Source organism: Toxotes jaculatrix, chromosome 20 (genome assembly GCF_017976425.1).
Source record: "Toxotes jaculatrix isolate fToxJac2 chromosome 20, fToxJac2.pri, whole genome shotgun sequence".
Classification (NCBI taxonomy): domain Eukaryota; kingdom Metazoa; phylum Chordata; class Actinopteri; family Toxotidae; genus Toxotes; species Toxotes jaculatrix.
In genome coordinates, this window is record NC_054413.1 from 14,571,312 (window position 1) to 14,590,795 (window position 19,484).

The 19,484-nt window shown below is 39.2% G+C and overlaps 1 protein-coding gene across 4 annotated transcripts in view; it reads left to right on the plus strand.

The window, feature by feature from the left end:
* Positions 1 to 19,484, plus strand: part of arhgef4 (Rho guanine nucleotide exchange factor (GEF) 4) — a 137,411-nt gene that overhangs the window by 115,036 nt on the left and 2,891 nt on the right. For 3 of the 4 annotated variants that reach the window (XM_041065517.1, XM_041065519.1, XM_041065520.1), the window contains 8 exons: positions 10,747 to 10,926; positions 11,308 to 11,508; positions 12,298 to 12,477; positions 12,769 to 13,001; positions 13,643 to 13,772; positions 13,877 to 14,008; positions 17,298 to 17,541; positions 18,870 to 18,947. In XM_041065517.1, the coding sequence (XP_040921451.1) occupies positions 10,747 to 10,926; positions 11,308 to 11,508; positions 12,298 to 12,477; positions 12,769 to 13,001; positions 13,643 to 13,772; positions 13,877 to 14,008; positions 17,298 to 17,541; positions 18,870 to 18,947 (1,378 nt within the window). The remainder of the gene's footprint in view (positions 1 to 10,746; positions 10,927 to 11,307; positions 11,509 to 12,297; positions 12,478 to 12,768; positions 13,002 to 13,642; positions 13,773 to 13,876; positions 14,009 to 17,297; positions 17,542 to 18,869; positions 18,948 to 19,484) is intronic. The other variant, XM_041065518.1, reaches the window with a different exon arrangement.

Below are 19,484 nucleotides of genomic sequence, written 5' to 3' on the forward strand. Positions count from 1 at the left end.
TGTATGTATTTGTAATATTGAGTCAATTTGAACTTCCTTCAGTTATTCCCAGGCTGGAGCTGGTTGAGGTTGTATGCAGCCTGAAAGGAGTACCTTGCAGACATTACTCAGGACTGAAGAGGGATTATAATTGAAGTCATTTAATAATGTTGATAATAATCTGTCATTGAATTCACGTATGAAATAATTTACTCATTAGTTATTGCCTTCTACTCCTTCTTCATCGTTCTGCAGCATTTTCCCTGCGCTCCTTTGAATGGGCGGATAGTAACAGATTGACAGCCAATCAGAACAGTTTTCTTCTTCTTCCTGAGCATTCGATAGACAAAACAGAGTCAGTCCTTTGCTGCCATCCTGTGGGTCAATGATGTCTGTTATATAGGAACACAATTTAAATTGTGGGTCTCAACAAAAACCTGCTTTGTTGCTGCTCAAGAGAGGAAGGCTAACTCAGTGGAGACTCATAAATGTGTGTTGAAATATGAGATGCCTGCAAAGAGATGTGGCAGGAAGGCTACTGTGTGCGTATGTTTGTTGTTGTTTGTGGTCTGCTTCATTTCTCTATTTTATATCATTGTAAGCTCAATATTGTTGGGTTTTTGACCGTTTGTTGGACAAAACCAATGATTTTTATATGTCACCCCGGATTCTGTCGTGTTGAATGAACATGTGGGAATGAATGAGAAGAGCATGTAGGTTTGTTGTGGTGATTCCACCTACATAATGAGGTCAGGGCCATGGAGAGATGGAACCAGGGAAAACAACGGCTCACTGACTTCCACAGGTCAGTTGCCAGCGAAAAACAGGTCGGATAATCATGGTAAATGCTACAGCTAATCCTCTATTAAGCTTTACTCTGAGTGTGAGGGGATAGAGGGTAATTAAGGAAAGATGAGAAGAAACACTAACATACATGCATAAATTACTATACATTCATGAATTTGTGTCTCATGCATGAATGGCCACATGCACCTTAGCATTATGTGTAATTTCCACAATTTTTGTCACCACACTATTATATTTTTACTTTGATTTTCTCACTAAAATCTCTAAATGATGTCTTCTGACTGTCAAGCCATCATAATACAAGGTGGTAGAAGAGAGGAGTTGATAATGTTGGAAAATGCTCTTTCTTGTAGGTCTCCATCAGTTATTACCATGTGCTCATTGGAGTGAGCTTTACAAGCAGCAATTTGTGTTGTGTGGACAGTGTTGACCTAGGTTTTGCCTCTCAGGCTACATAGTGGCCCTGTTCCTGTGATTGAAGCTGGTATGCTGTACATTGCCTGAAAATGAGGAAGGCTGACAAAAGTACTGCTACTTCTTCAGCACGTTTTTTTGGCTGCACATTTAATATGTCATTCAATATATATTTTGATTGTAGGTGTGTGACAACAATGTTTTCCCCCCCATATATACTGCTCTTTTAAACAAATAATTTAAAATTAGATACATTTTTTATTCACATGCAGCATTAACTATCACTAAATGATAAGACTGCAATATTCTGTTTCTTCTACTGTTAACAAATCTCATTAAAAGACCAAAACCAAGAATGGATGTGTCTGTGAGGGTGGCAGAGAAACCCGGTATACAACAAAGAGTTGAGGCAATCTGTAGCAATTCCCAATTCGACTCCTCCACTGTGCCATGTAAAAGACATCTCCAGTGGGATCTCCTTATCATGCCAATAACATTGGAAGCCATCAGGAGCATCCAGGTTAAATTTTTTCTCATCAGAGAATAAAACTTTCTTCCACCTTTCAGTGTCCCATTTTTGGTGCTCTCTTGCAAAGTCCAGACGGACAGGTTACGATTCACCGGCGCGAAATGTGAATACTTGTAATTTTTCCCCTGGTTTTAAGATTTTGTTCAGGAGTGTACATTGCAGTACATGTGCATTGGAATTCTTGTGCATCCCCCCTGAGTCATGCTTACTAAAAAGTTTAAAGAATAAAATAAGAATAAAAAATAAAAAAATAAAAAAATAGAATAACCAAGAAATAAATAATACAAAAGAAGAGCAAGATAGTACACTTAAAATACTGAGAAGTTTTAAAAAATTAGGTGCCTAATATAGGCACACAGTCACTTTCAGTATGTGATGTTTCACATGGTGATTGTAAAAGGCATATTGCACATAGCGATATTGCACATAGTAGAGAAATATTATAGCATAGATTCACATTCTTTTCAGTCTTTTTTTCTGTAGTTGTTCCTTTTGTGGTCTTTATTTTAAAAACATTGGTGCATTACCATGACGATATATATTGTAGCTTATTTTGACCCAGTCCCACATGCACAGCAGGGGGTGCTTTTGAATGAATGTTAGTTTGTACAAGTAGAATGAACACAGTTTATTCAGTTATTATTCAAACACAGTAGTACACTACAGTTTCTGATGGCCTGTGTCAGAAATTTTGATTACTGCATCCAGTGGAATACTCCCAAAAAATCACAGGACAAAAGAAGCACTTTAGAATGAAGATCACATCATCTGACATAGACCATCAGAAATTGTGATCCTACTGCACCTGGAATTAGAACAAAAATATGCTACAGCTAGCTAAGTTTTGTTTATTGTATTGTTTGGCTTTTTTCACATTTTTTCACACCATTTACAAGATATAACATTAATAGTAACAACTGCTTGTGCAGTCTAACATGAATGCATCAATGCAGTACCACCTGCTCTCACATTTTACGATGGTCATAGAATATGGTATAACACCAGAGGTACTCACTAGAACACCAAATTTGTAGTAATCCACCACTGAATATAGTCCCCCAAAATTGAAATTTCCTCCTTTTTAAGTAACATTTGATAAACACTTCAGTGGCCAGCTGTTTTTGGAAATTATTGAGAGTTTTGTTTTTTTTGTTTGTTTTTTTGTTTTGTTTTGTTTATTTTGAATGAAACTACATATTTATGGCCCAATTTTAAAGATGTCTACTGTGGGAACCAGTGGGCTTGGAGGCAAGGTGGAAGCTGCCACAAACAGGATGGGGAAGTCAGAAAGTATTGAAAGATTGACTGTTAGTTTTGGTCTTTCCACTGGTTTTGCTGAAAAAAAAATATAGAACAGCACCACGCTCAGTCAATGAAACTAAATATTTTAAGTTGATTTAGTGCATCTATAATAGAGACTTTGTAATTCATTCTTGTCTTTTGATACTATTCTCAAATATCATATCAATGTAAATGTATATGAAAGCATCTGAAAGCACAGACACACACACAATTTCCCTTTTCCCTTGAGATCTGCCCGTTATTCTGCATGGCCTCCATCATACCCCTCCCTCTCTCCCTCTCATCCCAGCAACCCACCCCACTCCCTTCTCACCCTCCCAGAGGCTGCTATGTCCCTGCCTCAGCTACTCTGGTATCCAGGATACGCTGACACATTCTGCATCCTGATTGGCTGCTGGCTATACAAGGGTGGGCAGACAAAAAAACGAAAGAAAGGAAGGTGAAAAAAAGAAAAGAGGGTGATCCTGGTAGTTAGATGGATGGCTGAGGCAGCACGGCTCCACGCAGAACACCAAGCACCATTTTAGCAGGAGCTTAACGGAGAGAAAAGGTGGGCTGAGACCAAGGGATAGAAGAAGGGAAAAAACAAGCCAGGGGGAGAACAAATGACCGGTTGTTGAGGCAGAAACGACTGAGCATATGTAGGCTAGAGTGAGAGAAGAACAGCGTGGAGAGCAAGAGGACAGAGGGATAAGAGAATCCTTTCTCTAGATACGAGGAGGCATGAGCATGAACCGGAGAGATGCAGGATCCCATCCTCCATCTTTCATACTGACATCCTGACTGAGAGAGAGAGAAGAGGGACCAAAAGGAAGAGGAAGAGAAAATCGGTGGAAGACAGAAAGAAGAAACAGAGGGGAGGTGACTGTTCCTCAAAGAGGAAAAAGGGAGTAAAGGAGGAGGGGGGGGGGTGCTCATCACGTAACACACAAAAAGCTTCACAGAGCACAGATTCACACACGCTGACACAGATAGGCACCCAGCCTCCACTGGCAGGCCGGGGCAACGCTGGGCATCGGCAAAGTGGCAGGAGAAGCAGAGGAGGCGACCGCCAGAGTTGAGCGGAGGAGAAGAGCAGCACTAGAGGACAACGACGGAGATAGTCGAGGAGGACGACGAGGTGACGCGGTTTGGTGTGGAGGCTCAGCACTGAGGGAAAGGAGACGGGGGAGGGGTGGTGTTGCGGAGGAGGAAGAGGAGGAGGCCAGGGGACTGATGGCTCGTGGCAGTGGCTCGGGGAGGTGGAGCAGGCAAAGGATGGGATTCTTCAACACCATGCTACGCTGCAACCTCCCCCCAGAGACCCAGAAGGTGGTGGTGTTCCTGATCATGATGCTTCTCATCATCATCAATGTGGTGCTCATGTTCCTGCTGGCCTTCCAGTAGAGCACACACTCAAAGACACACACAACACTCTCTCACACAAACACAAATACACACACACAAACACATGCTCCTAGATGGAAGAAGAGACCAGATAAACTGAAACACAGGGGGACCTGAAGCAGAGGAGGACTGCCCTGTTGATGAGCCGGGCTGCTAGGATTGATGGGTGTCCAACATGGCAGCAGCAGAACACAGGTACAACGAGGAGCAGAGCGAAGATCATTTAGTGTGAGAGTGGATAATGTGTGTGCATGTATATGTGTGTCCTCAGAAATATATCAAGAGGAGGTTGTTCTGTATGAGGTTAGAAGCCTCTAAAGGGTAGATTAATTCGATATCTAGAAAACATTTCTCTATCAGTGCAAAACGTTTTGGTTTGATTTGTCCAGGTTTTCAGATATCTGCCTCTGTTTTTTTGTTTTTTTTATTAACTATCAACAAATCCTACAAATAGAACAAAACCAACAATGTGTTGATCTGTCTCTCAATGCTTTCTGATTTCCCATACTCCTAAGCCCTTTGGCTCCTAATGAAGACATAAATCTTTAAAAACACTTAGAGTCTAGAAGTATCTAGAGTCAGGAGACAGGAGAAATCGTTGCATTTGGTTGGGGCTCTTGGCAGTGACAGATTAATACTCATTTCTTGCTAAGGTAAACATCTGAGGCAGCATGAGGCCATATTTAGGACTGAGTCAAAATGAACAGTGTGTGTTTATGAAGGAACTTGTCACCCAATGCAACGTTATGACTCACTGATGTGTTTTCAGTAGTTCGCCATTCTGTTTTGTTTGTCTGGTTTGGAGCAACCAAACCTTAAAAAGCAACAGTATAACAGAGGTCTTTCAGGTGATGTAACATACACTGTGGTGACCCTTTTACTCCTCTGCTCTTAGATAACCATGGCAGATTGTATTCTGAACATACAACTTTAGCAGTACTAATAGAGGGTTCATTTGTGTGCTAATTTTATCACTGATTTGGTAAAATATTATATAAAAGAACAATCATATAACTAGTAATATAAGTATCAACATTTTTGTGATCAGAGACCACTCAGTTAACCATTTGTCTTTTTGTAAATACTACTAGAAGCTAACATTTAGAGAGGAGTGCATTTGCACATGAACATGAGCTACTGTTGCTAAATTATTCTGCAGTACAGGAGTTTGTTCAGGTAAACAGCTAACATCTCAGGATACAGTATTTGAAGTGAGAGACTAGAGCTAAAAGACAGGAAGACAGTTTACTGTCCCAGTAATCTTCTTGTGGGAATAAATGAAATTATTGATTTTTACTTATTTGGTCTACACCAGTATTTTCACATATACTCCCATATCCTGCCTGGTTTTTAAAAAGGATAGATTGGATTATTTAAATTGATACTACTGTTTTACATTTACATTACATTACATTTCCGATTACCAATATAATCTGTATTCTTGCACCATAACAGAAATACAGCCACATATAAAATGACTAAGTAAAATCTTATCTATAATCCATGAATCTAAAATAAAATAAAATAAATCTATCAAAATAGGTGCTTTGCTTTTAAACATAAAGCAAATATGTGATTTAGGAGCACAGATGACATCACCTCCATGTCTACATTAGCTGTGCTGGAAAACCAAAAGTGTATCATACCATTCATTAGCAAAAGTTGACCATCATTTTGTGAATGTCAGTAACCCAGATCTGTACCAAATTCACCTGCTGAGATATTATTTGTTTACCTGTTGTCTTGATAAATTCAGTATGATGTCCATTTTTATATATCAACAAATTACCTCCAAATCCTTCCACTTTCCTTTTTTATGAAGTAGTGTTAAGGTAAGTCTCTGAAATTTAACACCTGTAAGCGTAACAGGAAAGGGAGGTCTTTGAGCCACAGGAAGGATTTTAATTTGACACTTCCGTGTACAAGCAACTGCACATAACTAGTGAATGACAACAGTATTTTTATTAGAAAAGAGAAAGTGAGTGGAATTAATGTTGTATTTACAACGCCCCCCACCCCACCCCACCCCACCCCTGTTCTTCCAGCCTCTACATAACAAATTTATCAATCAATCAATCAAATTTATTTTATATTTATTTTTATTTGAGATGATACATTGTCTAAAATATGGGTGAAGCTTACTTATTATAGTTCTCCACAGCCACTTGATCTTGATCTTCTTAAAAATTAAATCTATATATTAGCACCATCAACAACACCAACAGCAGTTTTTGGGTTAGTTATTTATAACAAACATGAAATTAGCAACAATCTTATATAGAAATATATAATTAGGCACAGTTAGGGATGAAACAATGGGGAACTAGGCTACAGAAAATAGAGCTTGGCTCTTGTTTCTGGACTGCAGCCTTCTAGGATCTAATCTTAACTACCTTAAGAGACCTCTGCAGCTCTTTGACATTTAAAAACATTTTTAGTCACATTAAAATCCTCAAATAAATAAATAAATAAATAAATAAATAAATAAATAATCAATCCTGCACCTCTCTTAAAATTGTCTGTGCTCAATGTTTCTTATACGTTAAGAAAGAGAGAGTGCTGTTACTCTGTTAATGTTGACAAGTTGTGCAGTTGGACACACTTTGGGAAATGTTAAATGTGAAATAAAGAGCCAAGTTATTCCTCTATTGTCTTGTTTAAAAAAAAAAAAAGCATCCAGACTAGTAGACGTAAAAGGAACATGAATATTTAATTTGGATTCATTAGATGGCCTGAAATATGGTTTTTTCAAGTTGCTTCATGTCTGTAGAAAAGTGTTAGCCATCAGAATATTATAAGCTGATGGTATCTCATGACTGTGTTTCTGTGACTTTGTTTTAGACTCTCCTTATGATAATAAATTACTTGCTTCCACTTTTAAAAATGTTTTTGTTTTTACTGTTTTTGTAAGTGGCTGCAGAGGAAAATCGCCACTGTGTCTCACATTGGGACACCCCATCTTACATTGTCATTTATTTATTTTGTATTAAAGAGCTTTTTGGGAGCATCACTTCCTACCAGTTTAATTTACATAACTAAGCCATGAAATAAACAAGCTGTTCCCAGGCTCTTTGGTTAATGACCCCTTAAAGTGAAGCAATGTCCATGTGGGACCATCAGTATATGTTGTATGCATCTGTAAACTGTGAGCAGTTCAATCAGAGGATTTTTTTCTTCTCAGATTGCATTCACAAAGTTGGAGGCCTGAAGAGGTCAATAGAGTCAGTAAAAGCAAGCTTAATACTAGAATATTTTTGGCATAGATTTCATTAAATATTAAATATAATACATCAAACCAAAGATGCTCTATAACAAAGATTATAAATTAGAAGCTGCTTCAATGGTATGAAAGAGTATACATTTCCTGTCTCCTAAGTGACCGTGGTCACCCCATCTCCCATCCCGCCACCTTGTTTTAAAGTGTGATAAATGTAAGCTATATATTTTATCACTTTGTATTTCTATTGTTGCTGTGTGTTTTGCATGTTGATTGTATAACCTCTGCTGTGGTTTGGACCAGGTCAGGAAAAGACATTTTCAATCTCAGTGGTACTTCCTGGTATAATAAAGGCCAAATAAAGTAATACTCACAATAACATCATGTATTTTACTGGTAACTAGCATTAGCTGGCTAGAGGGGTATTGCAAAACAACATCACCTTGCTCATTCAGGCTTTTGTAGCTGGGATGAAACAGGACAGTAGCTAATATTAAAAGCTAATTTATTAATTTATTACTATTATCTGTGCATTTTTTTGTAAAGGATAATACAGCATATTTACAGCATATTGCTTGATGAATCTTGGGCATTTTTAACACTAATTTTTGGACTGTTGTCAATGTCAAAACAATACAGCAACACAATACAAAACAATACAACATTAGATACAGTAAAATCGTTTTTATCTGGTAGCTTAATATGTGATATCAACCCCATATAAGATTGTATCAGTCTATAATATTCTCTTTCACTTCTTCTCCCATTGGCATGAATAGACTCAGGACCTGCCACTAGTCTCCTAAAGGGCCAGGGCAGTGGCAAAACTCATAGGAAATGATTCTGTGCACATCTCCTTTCTGAACTGTCTCTGCTTCTGTCTCTGATGCTTAAACATCAAACAATGTTTTATCAGACGGTATCACAGGTATAATTTGAGTCCCATATACACTGTTGCCCATACATTCCTCTTTTTATTCCTATTTATACACATCAGTAATGTGTTTGTAAGAGACTTATCAATAAAGTTTTGAGAAGCTATTTATCTATCAAGAATAAATCACATTGGCACAATCATTTCATGAGAAGAGGTAAAATATATTTAATTCTAAGTTTATGGGCAACAGTGTATATGTGTGCTGCTCAAGCTGCTCAGCTGCTCACATCAGGGTAGTAGGGTGAGGTAACGGGGGCACAGCAGCTTGGGTTAGTGTGTGTGTATGCATGTGTATCAATTAGCCACTGTTGTTAGAATAGTGACATAGTGACCCCTTTCATGTGAGCACTGTCTTTATACTTGATCGCTGTACAACAAGCTGTAGCAGTTTACTATCATAACAAGAGGATATTGTGGTGTCATGTAGTCAAAGAGGAATCTGGAGAGAAAGGCAGCAGAGAGGCAAAATGGTGTGGGTGTGTTGCTTAGCAACAGCCACATCGTCTGTTTTCTTCATCACCATGATGTATCAGTGGAGCTGAGAGCCAGATCACAGAGAGAAAAATAAAATGACTATGTCTTTAACAACACTAGTGAGGTAGTGTGAAAGACATCCAGACTTTCTCCTCTATCCCTGAAAGAGATGAGCCTCCAAAGAAGAGGGATGCTTGGCTGATGTGGTCCAGTAAGATCTGTGCTGCCTCTGCAGGTATGAGAGGCTGAGCAGCATAATGGATGGTCTCTGTGGAGCCTGGGGCCATGTTGACGCAGTGAAACTGGTGGTGGTTATGAGACGGTGTGAAATATGACCACTGCAGTGTCTTCATCAATAACATTGGCTCAATCTCCTTCTGGTCTCACACTTGCTCTCTCCTCTTTTTCTACCTCTTGTGTTGTATCTTCCCTCTACTGTACCTCCATCTAAATCTCCTAGTTAGCCTTCATCAAAGCTGAATGGCACACGCAGTAGAGCATTATGGTCTTACAGAGTGATCTAGGTGTGCTGAATGTCTACTGGCTCTGTGAGAGGCAAAACAGAATGGACTAAACACACCTTCTCTGTATTCCAACCCCATATATGATACTATATCACAAATCACATAATATACGCTATGCGCCAATGTTGACAGTGCATTATTGTGTCAGTTAGAGGGCTAATTGATATTACATCACACTATGACTTGGTAGCACTGCTGCCACTTAAAATTTGCCACTATCAGTCCAACATCTCATCTGTTGTTAAAAGTCCATACCTCCAATTTGTAATGAAGACTTTCTGTTATAAACCTATCATTTTCAAGCCCAAGCTGAGAAAACCCTACTGGCGTCACTTATCACATCATCATTTATTTTTTTCTCAGACCCAAGGAAGCTCAGATTCACATTTGGTGCTGTGAAATGTCTCAGGAACTGGATGGATTGTCATTAAATGTCGTTCCGATTGTAATAACTGTGGTGATCCTCCCATCAAATCAAAATTTTTGTTTGACTTACACTTTGGTTTATGACCAAATACCTGCAAAACAAATGACATTCCCATCACCTTCAGCTGTGCTTTGGGTTTCCTGCTTATTTTACCACTAGTGCAGATGTTAACATGCTAACACGCTCAACTAAAATAGTGAATGTGGTAAACATTATAGCTACTAAGCATTAGCATGTTACTATGATAGACTTTGGCATGTTAGCCTTCTAATTTTAGCATTTAGCCTTACAGATATGCTATTACAGTCTCACAGATATGAGTACAGGTTAACTGAAGTCTTCACCCCATCTGAAAGTCATTCTATTGTAATGCCATATTTCAGCCAACTCCAAGCCAAGTGTCAGATGTCTGAGCAGCTCATGAACAACCCTCCGGTCTCACTTGTTGGGGTTAAACACAGCTCATAATTTGTCAGCCTGTGGGAAACAGTTGCAGAAGAAGAGAACTAGTTGAACTGAGAAGGTTTTAAGCTGTAATTGTGTCAGGTTACATCAGTAAAGCCCATCATTTGTCATTTTAGTGGCTGGTAATAGACCTTTGATATTCACTGAATGACTAACAGTGCCGCTGTTGCAATCCTGATATTACAGCACATTTTATTGCAAGTTCTTATCATATCATGTTCTAAAACTATAAATAATGTTAATAGAATCCTGACCTGTGTCCTTTCTGTGGTGCTTCCTCTGCAGCTGATCAGTGATGGCAGTGTGGTGTATGCTGAGGCACTCTGGGACCATGTCACCATGGATGACCAGGAGCTTGGTTTCAAGGCCGGTGATGTCATCGAAGTGGTGGATGCCACTAACAAGGAGTGGTGGTGGGGTCGCATCATGGACAGCGAGGGCTGGTTTCCTGCAAGCTTTGTGCGGGTGAGACAAACTGTGTCCAAGCTACTGAAGATACTGAAATTACTGGCCATATGGCTTTTAATTAGTTTGACTAATGAATGCAGTTGCTGCAATGCAGTGTTTTTGTTTTGTTTTTCTTTTCTTTGTTTTCTTTTTTTAAAGTTAAACCTCAGTACACTATTATTTTACTCAAGTGTCTAAAGTAAAAAAAAAAAAAAACTAGTGAGGAATGCCTTTACAGAGTGCGGGCTTATCAAAATGTTGGCATGCTTGTTCCTTTTATTAAGTTGTTTGCACAGCTGTAAGCCAGAAACAAAAAAATGGAACTTTAAAAGCAAAGTTATTTTTTTAGGTGAAATCAAAATTCTTCCCGGTTTTAACAGTTACCTGTGTTCTTCTCAGTTGCGTGTGAACCAGGATGAACCCATGGAGGAGTATCTGGCACACCTGGAGGAGGCGCATGCAGGAGAGGAGGACCAGGCAGGTCTGGGCTTGTTGCTGGGACCTGGTTTACCTTGCAAAGAGCAGATGAGGACCAACGTCATCAATGAGATCATGAGCACAGAGAGAGACTACATCAAGCACCTGAAAGACATCTGTGAGGTCAGGATTAATGCATGTGAAACCATGATGTAAAACTTTTATTTTCAAATCATATATAGCTTTGTTTATGCACTGTTAGACACTTGTTTATACAGAGTTATAAAACTCTTAGACTAAATGCTACATTAGTAATTATGTCAATGGTGAAACTAACCTAACCATAAATTAATTTTAATTTAGGTTATTTGATGTTATAATGAGAAGGAGGAGACCAAATCACACATTTTCACAGACTTCAAAAACATCAAAGATGACCATAAAATCCCAAAAAATATTTCCATTGTGGTCATAAATGTAAAGGATGTGGCAGGTGGCTGGGTAACCAACTTACATGATATAGCATTATTGTGGTTTGAATTCCAATTTTTGGTACCACAGAACCTAAAGGAAATGAGATTTGTAGTTTGTGGTTTTCACAGAACTTTAAACCATGAAAGTTTATTTAGTTGTCAGAGATGTTGGTCAACAGTCTTAAGCTTCTTCCATCAATTAAATGAACTTTTCCATCCACAGCCCTGGTTTTGCTTTGATGTGTAAAGGTTCTGATTCAACTCATGCATTGTCATCCATGTAAATGTACAGATTTCCTAGGTAAATCAAACAAATACCACCTTATTATATCTGCATATTTGGAAATAACACACACAATCTTTATGACCTAGAAAATAGACAATATACATAACATTCTCAACGAGTATATGGCCTTACCAGCAGGAGCAAGCAGCTTATAAAAGAATAAATTAATGAAATCTGCCCAGCAGGTTCTGAACCCGTTTCTGTTTCCCTAAGGGTTATATCAAACAATGCCGCAAAAGGACTGACATGTTCAATGAAGAGCAGCTTCGTACCATCTTTGGCAATATTGAAGAAATCTACCGATTCCAGAGGAAGTTCTTGAAAGGCCTGGAGAAGAAGTTCAACAAGGAGCAGCCACACCTCAGTGAGATTGGTTGCTGCTTCCTTGAACATGTAAGCTGATATGCTTCTAATTATGCTATCAGAGGGATATTACTAAAAGAAATGGCACACAACAGTTTAAAACCTCACTTTCTAGAGCAAGCTCTCTTATGAGTTGATCCACTTCATTTTGCTTCTTTATTATGACTCTCATTCATTTGACTCCCGTCATTTTTCTAAAACCCTCAAGCTAATATCATTTGTCAGTTTATTAGGAACATCTAGTTAAATCTAACACAGTCTTAGTCCACCCAAATTTCTCTCTTTCTTCTAACCCTTTCTCTTGTTTTCTTTTATGTGTAGCAAACAGATTTCCAGATCTACTCAGAGTATTGCAACAACCACCCCAATGCCTGCGTCCAGCTGTCTAAGCTGATGAAAGTCAACAAGTACGTCTTCTTCTTTGAAGCCTGCCGACTGCTCCAGAAGATGATCGACATTTCCTTGGATGGCTTCCTGCTCACTCCAGTTCAGAAGATCTGCAAGTACCCATTGCAGCTGGCTGAGCTGCTCAAATACACCAACCCACAGCACAGGTAACTGCATACTCTTTCAAAAGATCCACTGCTTCACATAGGTGCAGGTATCAAAATGAACCATCAGTTATTCTTTCCTCAAGAGAAAGGCCAGTTCTTAGTGGTCATCATGGATGGATAGTCAGGATGGCCAGTTTCCATAATTCTGAGTTTGAATATTCACTTTTATCTTTGAAGCAGTAGTTTGATGAAAAAAATATATCAACAACCTTGCTTAGCAACCTCTCAGGAATTTGACAGTTCTACAGTATGTGTAATGATAAACAATGATTTTACAATAGGTAATAGTCATGTGCTGTGTCCTTAAAATATAAAATTCTGTAAAAAAAAAAAAAAATTGGAAACATCTTTATCTTTTCTACTTTGCTGTGTGTAGTTAACATGTATTTTGTATGATTTGGTAAATTCCAACAAATCTGCTTAGTTAATAAATTACTTTGTGGCATCCCAGTTCATGTTTGTGTTGGTTCAGATTCTGCTTTTATAGGTGAGGGCATCCGTTTTAAAGCATACAGCTGGGGTTATTCTATATTTTCTTACTGTCAAAAAATTCTATGAAAAGATCAAATCTTTCAATAGTTACAAAAGTCACTCTATATTTTAAATCTTCTCTAAACTTCATGTCACTCTCTGATCTTTAGAGACTACAAAGATGTGGAGGCAGCCTTGAATGCCATGAAGAATGTGGCAAGGCTGATCAACGAGAGGAAACGGCGTCTTGAGAATATTGACAAGATCGCCCACTGGCAGAGCTCCATAGAGGACTGGGAGGTGGGGTCTGAAGCATCTTAGTGTCTTTGTTCTGAAATGGTCTCTCACTGATTGGAACAAGAAACAGTGTGCGTGCGTGTGTCTGTGTGTCTCGATCCATACAGGGTGAAGACGTCCTCAGCAGGAGCTCTGATCTCATCTTTTCTGGAGAGTTGACCAAGCTGTCCCAGCCTCAGGCCAAGAGTCAACAGAGAATGTTTTTCCTCTTTGACCATCAGATGGTGTACTGCAAAAAGGTGCCTCTGCATTTTGAGTTGAATTTTATATAGTTTTATACTGATAACTATATGCAAGAAAAATCATCCTATTAAAAAGAAGGAATAAAGGTATAGTAGCTGTATGGCAAGTTCATTTTGATGACCCAGTTTGACCCCTCACAGGGTAGTATTTGTGGTTGTTGCTCCAAGATTTTTGGAATAGAAAAGAATCCTTCTTTCCTTTTGGAATACTACATAATTCTCATCCTGTTGGCCACCATCCATTAGTTTGAACTGTGCACCACTTACCATTTGTACAACTGTGTTGTACAAGTGGTAATGAAACAAAATGGTAAAGAAAGATATAATTGAATTGAATTCAGAATGTATGAAAATACAGACCACCGATTAAACACCCAAAGAATTTTTGGAATACTAGGTTTGATTCATTGTAATACATTGAATATGCACAGTTTATTATACTACAAGCCTATATTAAGTACAAGCCTTCCACAGGATTCTTCCAATGCTTGTTTTTTCCTCAATGTTAGGAGGGACAACACCTGATATTTGCAAAACAAATGGTTAATTTATGTTTACATATGAGAAATACACAAAGTATTCTAATGGGTTAACCAAACAAATGAACCTTGACAAGAACCAGGCCCGTATTTTCCAAAATGCTGAAAGTTCCGTTTTGGACTGTTTCAGATTCATACTAATTTTGCTTTCACAGGACTTAAGTGAAAGATAAAAATAAAAATCCTTCAGTTTTACTTCTATTAACAAACTCTAGAACAACAACTATTTGTCAAACTTCTTTGGACTGAAAAATGCTTTTAAATATCAGAGCAAAGCAGTATAATTACCTTTGCCAAGAAGGTTGTGTTATCACCCATGTCTGTTTGTTGGTTTGTTTATTTGTCAGCAGGATTATGCAAAACTTGTTGGAGGGATGAGGCATGGGCAGGGGAAGAACCCAATACATTTTTGTGTGGATCTGCTTAAAGGAGTTGGATCCAGGAGTTTTTCTGTACTTTTCTTGACATTGCATGATAGGGCATTTTTTTGTCATTTTGGTCAATGTTTTGACCTTGATGGAGGTGCTCCACTCATTTTACAGTGCATCCAGAAAGTATTCACAGCGCTTCACTTTTTCCACATTTCGTTATGTTACAGCCTTATTCCAAAATGGATTAAATTCATTTTTTCCTCACAAAATTCTACACACAACACCCCATAATGATAATGAGAAAACAGTGTTTGCAAATTTATTAAAAGTCAAAAATCAAGAAATCACGTGTACATAAGTATTCACAGCCTTTGCCATGAAGCTCAAAATTGATGGTGCATCCTGTTTCCACTGATCATCCTTGATATGTTTCTACAGCTTAACTGGTATCCACCTGTGGTAAATTCAGTTGATTGGACATAATTTGTAATGGCACACACCTGTCTATATAAGGTCCCACAGTTGACAGTGCATGTCAGAGCACAAACCAAGCATGAAGACAAAGGAATTGTCTGTAGACCTCCGAGACCGGATTGTCTTGAGGCACAAATCTGGGAAAGGGTACAGAAAAATTTCTTTGAAGGTCGCAATGAGCACAGTGGCCTCCATCATCTGTAAATGGAAGAAGTTTGGAACCACCAGCACTCTTCCTAGAGCTGGCCAGCCGTCTAAACTGAGCAATCGGGTTAGAAGGGCCTTAGTCAGGGAGGTGACCAAGAACCCGATGGTCACAGCTCCAGCGTTCCTCTGTGGAGAGAGGAGAACCTTGCAGGAGGACAACCATCTCTGCAGCAATCCCCCAATCAGGTCTGTATGGTAGAGTAGCCAGACAGAAGCCACTCCTTAGTAAAAGGCACATGGCAGTCTGCCTGGAGTTTGCCAAAAGGCACCTGAAGGACTCTCAGACCATGAGAAACAAAATTCTCTGGTCTGATAAGACAAAGATTGAACTCTTTGGCGTGAATGCCAGGTGCCATGTTTGGAGGAAACCAGGCACCACTCATCACCTGGCCAATTCCATCCCTACAGTGAAGCATGGTGGTGGCAGCATCATGCTGTGGGGATGTTTTTCAGCGACAGAAACTGGGAGACTAGTCAGAATAGAGGGAAAGATGAATGCAGCAATGTAACGAGACATCCTGGATGAAAACCTGTTCCAGAGCGCTCTTGACCTCAGACTGGGGCAGCGGTTCATCCTTCAGCAGGACAACGACCCTAAGAATACAGCCAACATAACAAAGGAGTGGCTTCAGGCCAACTCTGTGAATGTCCTTGAGTGGCCCAGCCAGAGCCCAGACTTGAATCCGATAGAACATCTCTGGAGAGACCTGAAAATGGCTGTGCACCGACACTGCCCATCCAACCTGATGGAGCTTGAGAGGTTCTGCAAAGAGGAATGGGCAAAACTGCCCAAAGATGGGTGTGCCAAGCTTGTGGCATATTCAAGAAGACTTGAGTCTGTAATTGCTGCCAAAGGTGCATCAACAAAATATTGAGCAAAGGCTGTGAATACTTATGTACATGTGATTTCTTGATTTTTGATTTTTAATAAATTTGCAAACATTCCAAAAAACTGTTTTCACATTGTCATTATGGGGTGTTGTGTGTAGAATTTTGTCTCTGACATGCTCTCTATAACCTGTCAGTCTTGCTTCTTTTTCTACAAACCAAAGAATTGTTTCCAAAAACTATAATGTAATTCACATCCTCCCTTCTTCTCCCACCATTACATCTGCATTAATTCTTTAATATCCTCAGGTGGTGTGTCAGGAAGTGTGGGACTACCAGCAGTTAATGTATTTCTATGATGCTGATCCAAAGAACAGACAAATTGAATGTCAGTGATTCACTGAGGTCCAGTTCCTAATAATTTCAAATATGTTTCCTGGAAAGAACTATATGTTTAACCTTGAACCATGTGCTATTGTTTTAAGGAGAGGGGAGCTGTGAGCAGCTGGATCTTAGTAGACTTTGTATAACTTGCACGTCTTTGATGAGGGGAAAAAATGAATTTAATCCATTTTGGAATAAGGCTGTAACATAACAAAATGTGGAAAAAGTGAAGCGCTGTGAATAATTTCCGGATGCACTGTAGTTCATACCTGTGGTATCAAACACACCATTCAGATCACACTTTGTTTGTCCCCGGGGGGCAATTTAAGGCACATTGAGCAGCATGAGGTGGAAAACAAGACACTTTAAAAAACACCATTTACCAGTCAACCACGCTGGCTCTTGCTGGTTCAGCATATTATTTTATTATCTTGAACTATTCCAAAGGAGTTTTGGGTGAATTTGCCATTCTCATCATTGCAGGACCTCCTGCGCCGGGACATGCTGTACTACAAGGGTCGGATGGACATGGACCACATGGAGGTGATAGATGTGGAGGACGGCAAGGAGAAGGACTTCAACATCAGCGTGAAGAATGCCCTGAAGCTGCGATCGTTGGCTGGTGATGAGGTCCACCTTCTGTGTGCCAAGAAGCCTGAGCAGAAGCAGCGCTGGCTCCGAGCCTTTGCTGATGAGAGGAAGCAGGTCCAGCATGACCGTGAGACAGGTCAGATGCATGCATAGTTCATGTTTGCCTCAAAAGAAGCACTGTTTGTGTTGGCCCTTTTAGCCCTCGGGATCTGTTAATAATTGAGAACCTGTAATCAGAATAGAAATAGTTAGAAAACTAGAATCAAAACTAAACTAAACCAGACTAGAATAGTTTGATTTCTGAAATCAAACCTGTGATACTCTGGTGGTCTCTGACATGCTCTCTATAACCTGTCAGTCTTGCTTCTTTTTCTACAAACCAAAGAATTGTTTCCAAAAACTATAATGTAATTCACATCCTCCCTTCTTCTCCCACCATTACATCTGCATTAATTCTTTAATATCCTCAGGTGGTGTGTCAGGAAGTGTGGGACTACCAGCAGTTAATGTATTTCTATGATGCTGATCCAAAGAACAGACAAATTGAATGTCAGTGATTCACTGAGGTCACACAAGTTGCTACTGTCAGTTTTGCCTGGAAATTTGGGTAATGCTTTATTTTATAGGCCCAGTTCCTAATAATTTCAAATATGTTTCCTGGAAAGAACTATATGTTTAACCTTGAACCATGTGCTATTGTTTTAAGGAGAGGGGAGCTGTGAGCAGCTGGATCTTGGTAGACTTTGTATAACTTGCACGTCTTTGATGCATCTGATTATGTCACTCTATCTCTTCATTTCCTGTAAAGCTCTTTCAGTGACTGCTATTGCATTACGAAAGTACATACAAAAGTACTTACAAAAGACCATAGAGACTATAAAGACAGCAGTATTTACTTGTAAAATGATCACGCAGAGAGAAGGTTAGAAGCACATTCACATCTGTATCAGCAGCCATGCAGTGAATTGAATGAAACACATAGGAAGGTGTGCAGAGGGAAAGCGCGACCTCACGCTCATGGAACAATACTGGCGACTCTCTTCTACAGAAAGTAGATAAGGTTTGTCCAAAAAGTCCCTAGATTTGATGCTTTTTTGAAAAGAGGTTGCTCAAGGGGTCTGAATAGTAAGTCTAGTGACAAAGATGGTAAGTTGGCATGTACGCTGCCTTTATATGCCTGGTGATGTAATAGAAACTGTTTGCACATTTATAAATAGCAGCGGCCAATGGCAAACTCTAACACTTGGCTGGCTGACCAGTGGTGTTACTTCTTCACCCAGCAATATTTACTTGTAAAATGATAGCTACAAACATTTGCGTTTATAGGGCTGGCCCCACTGCTGCTGTCCAACCAAAAAACCAACATGACATTTTGAACCTAATGCTTTTGGATGCTTTTTGTCTACCATTCTTTCAATGGCCAAGTCTTCTATCATGTTTTCCTGTTTCATTTTCTATTTTCAGGCTTCTCTCTCACAGAGGTCCAGAAGAAACAGGCCATGCTGAATGCCTGTAAAAGCCACCCAGCTGGGAAACCCAAAGGTATGCACCCAAAGGCAACTGACTGGAATGCATGGATTTGAGTTGTTGCAGATAAGGCCCAATGCACCTGTACCTGAGTCTCTGTGTAGACGTTTCATACACTTTATTGTTCAAAAGTGTTATTTCTTTTTTATCACAGAATATAATAACCCTCAGATCAGGTTTTAATGCATCTTCCTTTGTCTCTGGGCTTGTACATGGGCTACCACACTGTATAATATATACACTGTAAGAACTAATCTATAATGCAGTAGCACTTTTTATTGAATAGTACCTGCATTCTTCAAGCATTTCAGAATCACTTCTTTACAGAATCACAGTAAAGGTTTGACTGGGACTAAAAATACTCATCTGCCTTCCGAGTTATTTATGAAGATTCCTGCACACATTTTCTCAACAGAGATCTTTAAAAATAAATATCAGCATCACTTCTATTTTCCTGATCTTTGATTGATGTGAAGGTACTGTCAATAAAAGACTTCACACTTTATACAAACACTTTGTGCAGAGATGTTTTCACATTAAAGGCTTTATAGC